The 13,544-nt window shown below is 51.6% G+C and overlaps 1 protein-coding gene across 7 annotated transcripts in view; it reads right to left on the reverse strand.

The window, feature by feature from the left end:
* LOC140191622 (tau-tubulin kinase 1-like) overlaps window positions 1–13,544 on the reverse strand; it is a 70,138-nt gene that overhangs the window by 22,596 nt on the left and 33,998 nt on the right. For all 7 annotated transcript variants that reach the window (XM_072249192.1, XM_072249217.1, XM_072249201.1 and 4 more), the window contains 7 exons: window positions 9,459–9,524; window positions 9,033–9,125; window positions 8,046–8,171; window positions 7,368–7,522; window positions 6,802–7,018; window positions 6,258–6,424; window positions 4,929–5,418 (listed from right to left, as the gene is read on the reverse strand). In XM_072249192.1, the coding sequence (XP_072105293.1) occupies window positions 4,929–5,418; window positions 6,258–6,424; window positions 6,802–7,018; window positions 7,368–7,522; window positions 8,046–8,171; window positions 9,033–9,125; window positions 9,459–9,524 (1,314 nt within the window). The remainder of the gene's footprint in view (window positions 1–4,928; window positions 5,419–6,257; window positions 6,425–6,801; window positions 7,019–7,367; window positions 7,523–8,045; window positions 8,172–9,032; window positions 9,126–9,458; window positions 9,525–13,544) is intronic.

Genomic DNA, 13,544 nt, shown 5'->3' on the forward strand with positions numbered 1-13,544 from the left:
GGTCACTTGGTTATAAAAAAAAAACTATCATTTGGCTGGAAAGAGCTGAAAGAATATTTACATGAATGTTGCCAAGACTCAAGGGGTAGGTTTATAGGGAGAGGTTGGGCAGACTAAGACTTTATTCCATGGAGCATAGGAGACTAAGGGGGTGACTTTATACAAGTATGTTAAATCATGAGGGACACATGCTTAGGGTGAATGTGCGCAGCTTTCTTCCCAGAGAAAGAGTACCAAAGAAGGGTTAAGGTGAGAGGGGAGAGATTTAAAAGGGCCCTGATGGACAACTTCATCATGCAGAGGATAGTAAGTAGATGGAATGAGCTGCCAGAAAAAGTGACAGCGGTGAGTACAGCATATAAAGAGAAATACGAATGTCTCTGGATAGGAAGGGTTTAAAGGGATACAGATCAAACATGTACAAATGGGACTAGCTTGGGTACCCTGGTCAGCATGGACAAGTTGGGTTGAAGAATCTGTCTCCATGCGGTATTACTCTGTGTCTAGGTGTTTTTCAAAAGAGGAAGGTTTCAACTTCCCCAACATTAGCTGGAGTCACCTCAGTGAGAAAGGAATCAATGAGGTGATATTTTGAAAGTGCATACTGGAGGACACACTGTGGCAGTACACTAATCGTCCTGTGATCCTAGGAAATGTGGCCAGGCAAGTGGTTGAAGTATCAGTAGGCAAGCTGTTTGGGGATAGTAACTATAACTACACAGGGTTCAAGGCAATTAGAGACAGTGGGTTCAGAAATTAAGGGCCTGAACTGGGGGAAGGCAGATTTCAACCTAAGAACTGGTAGGTAGATCTGCATCTGACCAGTGAGATTCTCCTTTAAAAGTACAATAGTGAAAATGCAGGTCAACATCTTCCATAGGAAGAAGGATATCAGCAGCTACTGAGGGCTTGATTTAGTATGAAAAAGAAGCATATGCCAGGTAACCAGTGAATGATTGGGGCTCTCTGTGTGTAGAGCCACAGGAAGTGGGAAAGGTCTTAAATGGGCACTTCCATGTTCACTACGCAGAAGGGATTGCAGCTGGAGATTTTTAGAGCATCAACATCTCTCTCCCCAAAATCTCCAGCTGCAATGCCCTTCTCCATAGTGAACACAGAAGAGCACATTATCGTTAAAGTATAGATCTTAGACACAAGGTGCTTAAATCCATGGGCCTATGGTATATGATTAAAAGTCCTGGACCACAGATATGGGTGGGACCTTTACAATTTGTTATAAACATTAATCATTTGGATGTGCGAGGTATGATTCATAGCTTCAGATGGTTGAAAATTGGTGCCATTGCTGATAGTGGTTGTAAACTGCAGGATGCAATGAAAAATCCTGGTCAGTGTGAGGTGATGTACTTTGGAAGGACTAAGGGTAGGGCATGGACAACAGCGTGAAGGTAACATCAGTCTACGGAGCACTGATAGTGGTACAGGTAGATAAGGTGCTGGAGAGGGAGGGAGACAGGGTCAGAGGGAGGGGGAGTGGGTGGGTCTGAGAGAGAGAGAGAGAGAGAGAGGGAGGGAGGGAGGGGTGGGTCAGGGAGAGGGAGAGAGGGAGGGGTGGGTCGGAGAGAGGGAGGGAGGAGTGGGTGGGTGGGTCAGAGAGACAGGGAGGGAGGGGTGGGTGGGTCAGAGAGAGAGAGAGAGAGGGAGGGAGGGGTGGGTCGGAGGGAGGGAGGGGTGGGTTGAAAGGAAAGGTTAAAAGTTTGAGAGAGCCATGGTCTTCAAGAGATATTGGAAACTTGGTTTGGAAAAAGAGAGGGATCTTCAATAAATATAGGCAGCTTGGAGTTAATGAGGAACTCGAGGAATATAAAGAATGTAAAAAGAATCTTAAGAAAGAAACTAGAAAAGCTAAAAGAAAATACGAGGCTGCTTTGGCAAGTAAGGTGAAAATAAATCCAAAGGGTTTCTACAGTTATGTTAGTGGTAAAAGGATAGTGAAGGATAAAATTGGTCCCTTGGAGAATCAGAGTGGACGGCTATGCGCGGAGCCAAAAGAGATGGGGGAGATTTTGAACAATTTCTTTTCTTCGGTATTCACTCAGGAGAAGGATATTGAATTGTGTAAGGTAAAGGAAACAAGAAGGGTATTTATGGAAAGTATGACAATTAAAGAAGAGGAAGTACTGGCGCTTTTAAGGAATATAAAACTGGATAAGTCTCCAGGTCCAGACAAGATATTCCCTAGGACCTTGAGGGAAGTTAGTGTAGAAATAGCAGGGGCTCTGACAGAAATATTTCAAATGTCATTAGAAACGGGGATGGTGCCGGAGGATTGGCGTATTGCTCATGTGGTTCCATTGTTTAAAAGGGGTTCTAAGAGTAAACCTGGCAATTATTGGCCTGTGAGTTTGACGTCAGTGGTGGGTAAATTGATGGAAAGTATTCTTAGAGATGGTATATATAATTATCTGGATTGACAGGGTCTGATTAGGAACAGTCAACATGGATTTGTGCGTGGAAGGTCATGTTTGACAAATCTTATTGAATTTTTTGATGAGGTTACTAAGGAAGTTGACGAGGATAAAGCGGTGGATGTTGTTTATATGGACTTCAGTAACGTCTTTGACAAGGGTCCACACGGAAGGTTAGTTAGGAAGGTTCAATCGTTAGGCATTAATATGGAAGTAGTAAAATGGATTCAGCAGTGGCTAGATGGGAGACGCCAGAGAGTAGTGGTGGATAACTGTGTGTCAGATTAGAGGACGGTGTGTAGCAGTGTGCCTTAGGGATCTGTACTGGGTCCAATGTTGTTCTTGTCGTATATATTAATGATCTGGATGATGGGGTGGTAAAATTGGATCAGTAAATATGCAGGTGATACTAAGATAGGTGGTGTTGTGGGTGATGAGATAGGTTTTCAAAGCTTGCAGAGAGATTTAGGACAGTTAGAAGAGTGGGCTGAAAGATGGCAGATGGAATTTAATGCTGAAAAATGTGAGGTGCTACATTTTGGTAGGACTAATCAAAATAGGACATACATGGTAAATGGTAGGGTATTGAAGAATGCTGTAGAACAGAGGGATCTAGGAATAATGGTGCATAGTTCCCTGAAGGTGGAATCTCATGTGGATAGGGTGGTGAAGAAAGCTTTTGGTATGCTGGCCTTTATAAATGAGAGCATTGAGTATAGGAGTTGGGATGTAATGTTGAAATTGTATAAGGCATTGGTAAGGCCAAATTTGGAGTATTGTGTACAGTTCTGGTCACTGAATTATAGGAAAGATGTCAATAAGATTGAGAGAGTACAGAGGAGGTTTACTAAAATGTTGCCTGGGTTTCATCTCCTAAGTTACAGAGAAAGGTTGAACAAGTTAGGTCTTTATTCTTTGGAGCGTAGAAGGTTGAGGGAGGACTTGATAGAGGTGTTTAAAATTATGAGGGGGATTGATAGAGTTGACATGGATAGGCTTTTTCCATTGAGAGTGGGGAAGATTCAAACAAGAGGACATGAGTTGAGAGTTAAAGGACAAAAGTTTAGGGATAACATGAGGGGGAACTTCTTTACTCAGAGAGTGGTAGCTGTGTGGAATGAGCTTCCAGCAGAAGTGGTCGAGGCAGGTACGATGTTGTCGTTTAAAGTTAAACTGGATAGCTATATGGACAGGAAAGGAATGGAGGGTTATGGGCTGAGTGCAGGTTGGTGGGACTAGGTGAGAGTAAGAGTTTGGCACGGACTAGAAGGGCCAAGATGGCCTGTTTCTGTGCTGTAATTGTTATATGGTTATATGGGTCAGAGGGAGGGAGGGGTTGGTCAGAGGGAGGGAGAGAGGGGTTGGTCAGAGGGAGGGAGAGAGGCAAGGGGTAGGTCAGAGGGAGGGAGAGAGGGGTGGGTCAGAGGGGGAGAGAGGGAGGGAGGGAGAAGTTGGTCAGAGGGAGGGATGGGTGGGTCGGAGGGAGGGAGAGAGGGGTGGGTCAGAGGGGAGAGGGAGGGAGGGAGGGAGAAGTTGGTCAGAGGGAGGGATGGGTGGGTCGGAGGGAGGGAGAGAGGGGTGGGTCAGAGGGGAGAGGGAGGGAGGGGTGGGTCAGAGGGGGAAGGGAGAAGTTGGTCAGAGGGAGGGGTGGGTTGGAGGGAGGGAGAGAGGGGTGGGTCAGAGGGAGGGGGAGAGGGGTGGGTCAGAGGGAGGAGGAGAGGGGTGGGTCAGAGGGAGGGGTGGGTGGGTCAGAGAAAGAGAGAGCACGAGATCAGGATAGAACCCAGGTCTCTAGATCTCTATACATCATGTGTGCATGTACAGCATGCAGGTCTCTCTCTCACACACAGATACAGAGAGATCAAGAGCAAAGCATGGTGGCCCAGCAGATACAGCTGCTGCCTCACAGCTCCAGAGATCCAGAGGCCTGGGTTCTATCCTGATCTTCAGTGCTGTGTGTGTGTGTGGAGTTTGCTCGTTCACTCTGTGACTGTCTGGGCTTCCTGCGTGCTCCCATTTCTACCCACATCCCAAAGAAACATGAGGTTGGTGGGTTAATTGGGGGCTGTAAATTGCCCCTGATGGGGGCGATTTACACCCTGAATATGGGAGAGAGTTGATGGGAATTGGGGCTGGCCAGCTAGTCAGGGTGCTGCCTGCCCTGCCTCAGGTGGTCTGTGGTGAGGTGTATCCACCTGTCGGTGGGAGGTTCCTGTCATGCTACGGCTATGGGTGCGGGTTCAGGTACCTACCTGGTACTGGGGGGAAGAGCTCGGACTCGTGGTGGGGTTATGAGTGGTGTTTGTGGATGTGGGTGGGGATGCAGCTACCTACCTGGTACTGGGGGGAAGAGCTCGGACTCGTGGTGGGGTTATGAGTGGTGTTTGTGGATGTGGGTGGGGATGTGGCTACCTACCTGGTACTCGGAGGTAGAGAGTTCTAACCCTCAGTGAGTTTTGGGGGGGGTTTGTGGTTGTGGGTGTTGGTGCGAATACCTACCTGGTGTTCGGAGGTGGAGAGTTCTGACTCACGGCGTGCGGTGTGCAGACCCGGCTGTGAGTGGTGGAGTGGTGAGCGGCCGGGACTGCTGGCTCGTAGCTCCCTCCCACTCTCTGAGGTGGAGGGGCAGTGGGCTGTCCTCCTGCTGCCCTCCTCCTCTAGGACCCTGGGATGGGCAGCTTCTGCCCCCTCCAGGGGCCGCAGTTCCTCGGGCTCCTCATCGGTAGTACCAGAAGAGCTGGCCTCCACGCCCGGCTGGAAGTCCTTCAGCTCAGTCTTATCGATGATCACCCACTCCTTGCTGTCGAAGTCTTCCTCCTCGGCCAGCGGCACTGACCGGAAGGCAGTACTCAGAGCCTCCTGCTCCGCTGAGGCAGAGACCTCCAGTCGTCCGCTGACCGGCCTCTCGGCTCCTGCCTGCTCCTGCCCCGAGCTGAGCAGCACCACCTGGGCCTGGCGGGATGGGGAGCCCAGGAGATCCGCCCGGGACCTGGGAAACAATAACACTGGGTCAGCCTGGGATAACACCTTCAGCCCCAGTCCCGAGTGATGGGACAGCAATCCCCAGACCCGCACATGGGACATGGACCCCCAGTGGGACAGAGACCAGCTTTCCCCAGCAATGGGGCAGGGACCCCAAGACCCCAGAGATGAGACGGTGATCAACAGACCCAACAAGGTACATGGACCACAGCGGGACAGGGACCCCCAGCAACTCCACTTGGGGCTTGCAGGACAAGTAACAGGTCAGATGTGGGAAGGCATCTCTTGCCTTGGAGCCCTAGACCCACAGCTAGGACACAGACCCTCAGGCGTGCCTGCCAGAAGCTGCAGTCCTGGAGCAGTCAGCAGCTGTCAACGCAACAACAGCAACATACTCCCAGAAGTCCGCCTCCCCTACACTCTAGCATTCCCTCACCGCCTCTTCACCCAGCCCATATGGGGAGTCTGGAGTGAGTCACGGTTTGGTGAGGGCTGAACAGTCACATCCAGTGGGTGGTGGGAGAAATGATGGGGTCCAAGGGTAAATGGTGGGTTGAGGTTTGGTGTTTCCCTGGGCCAGCTGGGGGTGGCGGCGGGGGATTTCAGTGGGAGGGAGGAAGTCAAAAGGGAGGGGCCTGATGGACTGGACGATGAGGGTGGTGCCCAGTGAGTGTGGTTTGGAGTGTCCTCTGTCAGTGGGGAGTGGGGAGGGTGTGTTCCGGGGGGGGGGGGGGGTCAGGTACGGATGGTGCAGAGGATTCTTGGCCCATGTTGAGGGAGTTTCGGAGGGTCCAGGGTAGCTGACTCTTGGTCAGTGGGGTTGAGGGGAGCTGACCACAAACTCACCGTTTGTCCGGAGCCTCGCCACGGGCATCAGTGGTGGAGAGCCGGTCAGATTCAGGACTGTTGACACGACGATACCGCAGGGCAGTCTGGCTGCTGTCAGCAGCCCCTCGGACAGGGGAGCTGGGGCACGGAATACGACTGGGCTCGTCCTCCAGCACACACTGCGTCTGTAGAGAAGTAGAGAGAGAGAGATGAGGGGGGAGAGGGAGACGTGGGAGGAGGGGAAGTGGGAGATATGGGGGGGAAGCGGGGGACGTGGGGGGAAGCGGGAGACGTGGGGGGAAGCGGGAGACGTGGGGGGAAGCGGGAGGCGTGGGGGAAGTGGGAGGCGTGGGGGAAGTGGGAGGCGTGGGGGGAAGTGGGAGACGTGGGGGCAAGCGGGAGATGTGGGGGGCTGGAAGATGGGGTGGGGTGGGAGAGGGAGAGAGGTTCTATCCCCAATGATTTTAATCCAGTTCTCTTACACCATCCCTTGGTAACCTCTCTCTCCCAGCTGCTTGACCCCATGTGGTGATCACTGACCAGTGAACCTCTGACCCCTGACCTTGCTCATGCTGATCCGTAGTTTGTTGCGATTGATGTCGGTCTCATCCCAAGCGTCCGTTTCTAGGGCCAGATTGGGAGGTGCCCCGGAGAGGTCGGTGGGCCTGCCAGGGATCATGGCTGGTGCATTCTCCTGGTCACTGAGGTGCTCGTCCTGCAGGACATCATCTGTGTTCTCCCGCTGTACGTCCCCAGGCACTGGAGTTACATTGATCACTCTGCAACACAGACACACAGCTGTTACCCCAACCCATGGACCGCCCTGGCCCAGAGACCCACCCAACCCTCATTGTGACTCAGGGACCCCTTCCCCAAACCAGTGGTCACACCTTCTACAACCTTTTGATCTTTGAACGGGGACCCACCATGATCCAGCAGGCCTTGACCCACAGACCCTGCTCTTGTGCCATGGATGACCCTTACCCAGGGGCTCCTGTGCACAGAGTACCCTGCACCGCACCTCCCCCATAACCTCCACGTCTTGATCCTCGCGACCTCATACCCAATCTCCGATTTGAACCCTCCACCCACTCCAACCCTGACAGCCTGATTAAATGAAGGACTGACCCGAACATAGCAGCGGTCTGTTTGGTATGCAGCTGAGCTTGGGTAGGGGTGCTGGTGGATAGCAGAGCGTCGGTCCCTCCCTTCTCCCAGTCGAAGGCCTCGTTCTCCGTGATGCAGCGCTCCTTGGTGCTGCTCTCCAGTACCGACATAATCAGCTGCCGGGGAAGGCAGGAGCGTCAGATCAGGAGCCAAAGACAGGTCCCATACGTCCGAGAGATCTCCCCGTACCCCTGAGGGATCACCCCGCTGCTCCCGAGGGATCTGTAGGATTGGTGAGAGTAGGTGCAGGAAGGAAGTCCAGGGCCGGCTCACTGTCTGGGGGTATGGAGCAAACCATATGTGACTGAGGCAGGGAGAAAGCACTGCACCCACACAGTAGTGAAGTTAGCCTTTGAAGTCAAATCATGAAATGTATTCCAGGAGGAGTTGGATACGGTTCTTAGGTCAGGGATATGGGGAGAGTGCCAGAACAACGGACTGAATGTGGGTGATGAGCACAGCTGATGTTGAATGGTGGAGCAGGCTCCAGGATGTGTCTTTCTTTACTCATCTCCCGGAGGGGGAGCTGGAGCCGCGGGTTGCCCCGACATTCCACTGCAGCAGCCAGCACCTACAGCGTGCAGCTGTCAGACAGCCACAGTGGGTGGGGGAGCCACCCCCAAGGATTTGCTCAGGTACCTGATAATCTGGTTTGGTGAAGTAATCCAAAGTGGAGACGTGGTCGAGGAACAGATGGAATTCTGAGGGCATGTGCTTCAACAGCATCCGATGGTCATACTTCTCCTTAATCAGCCCGACCTGTTCCTGTGGACAGTCAGGGGGCAAGTCTCAGCACCTCCAGCAAAGACACACTCCCACTCTAGCCTGGGCACGTCTCCTAACCCCACCCTTGCACGTGCTCCGCCTGATCCCACCACAAGCACACCCCGATCCTGACAAGTGACCTCAACACCACGCACTGACACGTGTGCAGACTCACCTCTTTCTCCTATCTACAAGGAGCAAGTGTGTCTGACACTCCTCACCGGCCTGGGTGAGTGTGGCTCCAACAACTCTGTAATGCAACACCATCCAGGACAAAACAACTGCTCAATCACTTCCCCAAAACACCCCTTCCCTCTGCCTTCCCAAACAGTCCCTCTCCACACCACCAGTACACAGCGACTGCGGTGTGCACCACCTCCAAAATACACTGCACTTACTGACCCGGGCAACTCTGACAGAACCCCTCAAACCCAGACAAGGGTACAGGATATAGGGACACACCATGACCTGCAGGTTCCCTTCCAGTGCCACACCATTTCACTGGGAAATATCTCACTGTACCTTCACTGTCAATGAGTGATTCCCTCCCCACCTGCACTATGGGAGCACCTTCTCCGGATGAACTGCAGCAGTTCAACAACATGGCTCAACCTTACCCTCGCCCAGGCAGGGAAAGAAGGGCATTAAATGCCACCCTGGCCAGCAGCTCCACCCTGAGACCAAAGCCCTACCCCAGGGTAGGTCAGGACAGTCCCGGACATCACCACCTGGGTGACTATTGACTTGCCAAGGTAAATGCCCATTTCTTGGTGCCCTCTGTCAAGGGTAGGTTCCCCCATTACCCATTATTGGAGAGGTGCAGGAGAGAACACAGCCACAGACAGGGATGGGTGAGGGTACCTTGTCCTTGATTTTTCTCCAGGGTAGCTGACCAACGGCAAACTCCACCAGCATGTAGAACAAGGACCAAAGGTCATCGTGTCGGCCCATCTCCTGGTGAAAAAGGACAGAGGGAGGATTAGGGTCAAAGGGAGAAGAAGCAGGACCCATTGACCACCCACCCACCACTAGATCCCCGACTGCCCCTTGCCCCATCGGCCCCACATACATAAAACGTCACACTGGCACTCCCCAACACTGGCACTGTCAACAGCATGACCCTGGGAGCTCACACCAGTAAGGCTTCAACCCCTGATGCTCAGACTAGTGACCTAATGAACTCCACACCATCTCCGAACCTTGCATTATTGACCCTGCAATCCCAGAATATCGCCCCATTGAACCAGGTCCCCAGCTCTGGCAACCTACACCTCGTCCCTGCCTTACCCGGTTTTTGTGAGCATTGACAGATGCGTAACGAACCGTCCCTCGGAATCCAGCCACGGCACGGGGCTGCAACAAAGAACAGAGGGATCAGTGTGCGAATGGTTGGTCCACCCTCACCCTGGGGTCAAATAATCCCACCCGTCTGTCCCCTTCCCCATAATCAGTGTTCATCCATTGTCTGTCCATCCCTAGGGTCAGACACCCCAAGATCAGTGTCAGTTTATCTGTCCCTGGGGTCAGTGTTTGTCTGCGCGTGCCCAGGGTCACCGTCTGTCCCTGGCGTCAGCGTCCATCTCCCCGTCCCCAGGGTCACCGTCTGTCCCTGGCGTCAGTGTCCATCTGCCCATCCCCAGGGACACCGTCTGTCCCTGGCCTCAGCGTCCGTCTGCTCGTCCCCAGGGTCACCGTCTGTCCCTGGCCTCACTGTCCGCCTGCCCGTCCCCAAGGACACCGTCTGTCCCTGGCCTCAGCGTCCGCCTGCCCGTCCCCAGGATCACCGTCTGTCCCTGGCCTCAGCGTCCGCCTGCCCGTCCCCAGGGTCACCGTCTGTCCCTGGCGTCAGTGTCCGTCTCCCCATCCCCAGGGTCACCGTCTGTCCCTGGCATCAGTGTCCGTCTGCCCGTCCCCAGGGACACTGTTTGTCTCCAGGGTCTGTGTCTGCCCACATTCCCCTGCCTGGTGGAACCCCTCAGTACTCTAAGAGCTGAAACAGTGACAAGCCATGTTCCCCTCCCCTCGATATGGTCATACCCACTGTGACACCCCGTCCTGCCCATTTCCCCAACCCCAGGTTCAGTCATCAGCCGCTACGTCAGGACAAAGCGTGGGGCGGGGGGGGAGGGTCAAATTATAAATGAAACAAAGGGACAGGGACCTCCGTCTGCAGCCAACCAATATTCACTGACCCTTGATACTACCCCAAGCAAACTTCCACCAGAAGTCCAGACCCAATTCTCACCCTGACTCTTGATCTCTTCTTGGCTGAGACCTTGACCTTGATCAAACCCGCATAACCTATCGTGACAAAAACCTCGACTCCAATCTCAGCCCCCAATCCCAATTCCCACCCAGATCCTGCCTGAACCATCACTCCTGACCCTGCTTAGTGATGACATGAGATCCCAAATGACCCACCCCAACCACCAGCTCCTGACCCTGACCAAGCCCACCGAACCCCAGCCTGAGAACTGGTACCACCCAACCACTGGCAACCGTGGCAACTGGCCTCACCCTGAGCCCGGCAAACTGTGCTTACTGTGAGAGGGGAAGAAATCGCTGTGAGGAGCTGAGTGTTAACTCACCATGAAATCCAGCACCGAGTAAAAGAGAGTGGGCTTGAGTGTAGTGGCCATTTTGAAAAGGGCAGCCTGGAGATTAAAGTGTGGTTTTGGTGAACGGTGGGAGAGCATCGACAAAGAGAGATGAGGAAAGGTTCCTTTCCCATTTCCTGATTTCACTGGTTGTTAAAAGGGACAGTCATATAGACTGATTGCTCCTCCTGTGAGAAGTGTCTGCAGGCAGATAAACTTTGTCTTAAATATCATGGACCAGTTGGATTGAAAACTTGTACCACCCTACCACTGGCAACTGGCCACACCCCAGGGCACAGAGGGTGCCATAGCCTCTTCAGCTTTCCAGATTTCCTGTTTAAGTTCTTTCCATTATATTTCTTAAAGGCCTGTTGATATAGGTACTTTAAGTATATATGTGCATGGGGTAACTTGGGAGAAGATAGGACCATTCAAGTGCAAGAGGGATTTGGGTGAGGTTGTAAATACGCACTTTGCAGAGAAGTACATGGAGGATAGTGAGATTAGAAAGGGGTATGCTTATATTCTCGGGCATAACAAGATGATGGTGTGAGAATCTTGAAGAGCATTACGGTGGGGAGTCCCCAGGCCTGATAGGATCCATCCCAGATTATTGAGAGAGACAAGAGAAGAGATTACTGGGACCTTGATGGAGATTTTTCTATCCCACAGACTACAGTAGCCAATGTGTTTTTTCTCTGTTTAAGGAGGACAGTAGAGAAAAGCCAGGAAATTACAGGCTGGTGAGCCTTACATCAGAGGTAGGGAAATTACTGGAGAGTATTCTTAAGGATATGATATACTCACCTTTGGAAAAGTATAAACCCATCAAAGATAGTCAGCATGACTTTGTCCAGGGCAGGCCATAACCTGCAAACGTGACTGAGTTTTTTTGAAGAGGTGATGGAGATGATTGATGATGGTAGGGCAATGAATGAATGGCATGTATATAGATTTCAGTAAGCCTTTCCACAAAGTCCCTCATGGTAAGCAGATCCAGAAGATTAAGCCACATGGGATTCATGGAAGCTCAGTAGATTGGGTTTAAAATTGGCTTAGTCATAGAAGCCAGATGGCAGTGGTGGAGGGGTTATTCTGACTGGAGATTTGTGATCAGTGGTATTCCGCAAGGATCAGTGCTGGGACATTTATTGTTTATCGTGTAAGGATATGATTTAGGTGAAGATATAGGTAAGCTGATCAGTAAGTTAGAAAATGGCAGGAAAAACGGTGGAGTTGGGGATAGTGAGGAAGATTGTTAAAGGATTCAACAGAATTGAGACCAGTTGGAAATGTGTGCAGAGTGGCAGATGGAGCTTAACCCGGTTAAGTGTGAGGTATTGAACTCTGAGAAGTCAAATACAAGATAAAAGTACATAGTAAATGACAGGACCTTTTATGTACAGAACATTTTATGCATAGAGGGATCCGAGGGTGCAAGTCCATAGTTCCCTGAAAGTGGCAACACAGGGAGATAGAGAGGTAAATAAGGTATTTGGCATACATGCCTCCATCAGCTGGGCTCCCAAATCTAAAAGCTGGGAAGCCATGTTGCAACTTTATAAATCTTTGGCCTGGTCACAATTTGAGTATTGTATGCAGCTCTAGTCGCCACATTACAGGAAGGATGTGGAAGCTTCGAAGAGGGTTCACCAGGGTGCTACCTAGATTAGAGAGCATGTGCTGTAAGGAGGTATTGGACAGATGAGGATTGTTTTCTCTGGAGTACTGGAGGCTGAGGGGAGACCTGAAAAAATTTATAAAATTATGAGTGGCATATTTAGGATAGACAATCAGAGTCGTTTCCCCAGGGTGGAAACGTCAAATGTCAAGAGGACATAGGTTTGAGACACGTTCAAAGGAAATGTGTGAAGCAGCTTTTATGCAGAATAGTGGATACCTAGAATGGACCACTAAGCTTGGTGGTGGAGACAGACATGGTAGAGGCATTTAAGAGGCTGTTAGGCAGGTACATGAATGTACAGGAAATGGAGAGATACAGATCATGTACTGGCAGAAGAGATTTATTATAATTTGACATTGTGTTCAGCACAGACTTGAAGGGTGAAGGGCCTGTTTCTGGACTATACTGGTGTTCCACCCAGACCTACCCCACAAACTCTGGCCACTTGTCCCATCCGTATGTAGCTACTGGCTCCACCCACAGCAGGACCCACCCATCAACTCTGGACCCACCTACGCTAACTACATCCATCCCTCCCCCACAGTCCACATCCTTCTGAAATCAGTAATGACTGTCAGTCAAAACTGTGACTCCACCCACTCCCCTACTCCTACCTGTGACCTCACCCTTCTGCTTCTCCACCTGTAGAAGCCAACCGCCGCATCACTGACCTGTACACTGCCAACGCCTCACCCTCTCACCTGTAACCCAACTCCCAATCCTCCCTTCAATAATCCACCTGTAACCCAAGGAACACTCTTGTACCTTTCTGATCCAACTGCCGTGTCCCATCTGTAACTGACTGCAACCTCCACTTTCTGCCTGTATATTCTCCACTCCACTCTCCTCCATCTCTCACCCTTCCCTTCCTTCATGTTCCACCTGTATCCTGACTGCAGCCATCCTCTTTTGCTCTATTCTGTAGCATTTCTCTTGCTGAGATTCACCTGTGTTTTGACTGCACCCAGCTCTATGTATTGTGCTAAGATCTTCCTGTTGTCTGAGTGTAACCTGCACATTATACAGCACAGCTGAGGTTACCTGAAATGCTGAGGCTGCCTCTGGGTCTCTGGGAGATCCCCGTCTATTAAA

This window comes from Mobula birostris, chromosome 2 (assembly GCF_030028105.1).
Source record: "Mobula birostris isolate sMobBir1 chromosome 2, sMobBir1.hap1, whole genome shotgun sequence".
NCBI lineage: Eukaryota > Metazoa > Chordata > Chondrichthyes > Myliobatiformes > Myliobatidae > Mobula > Mobula birostris.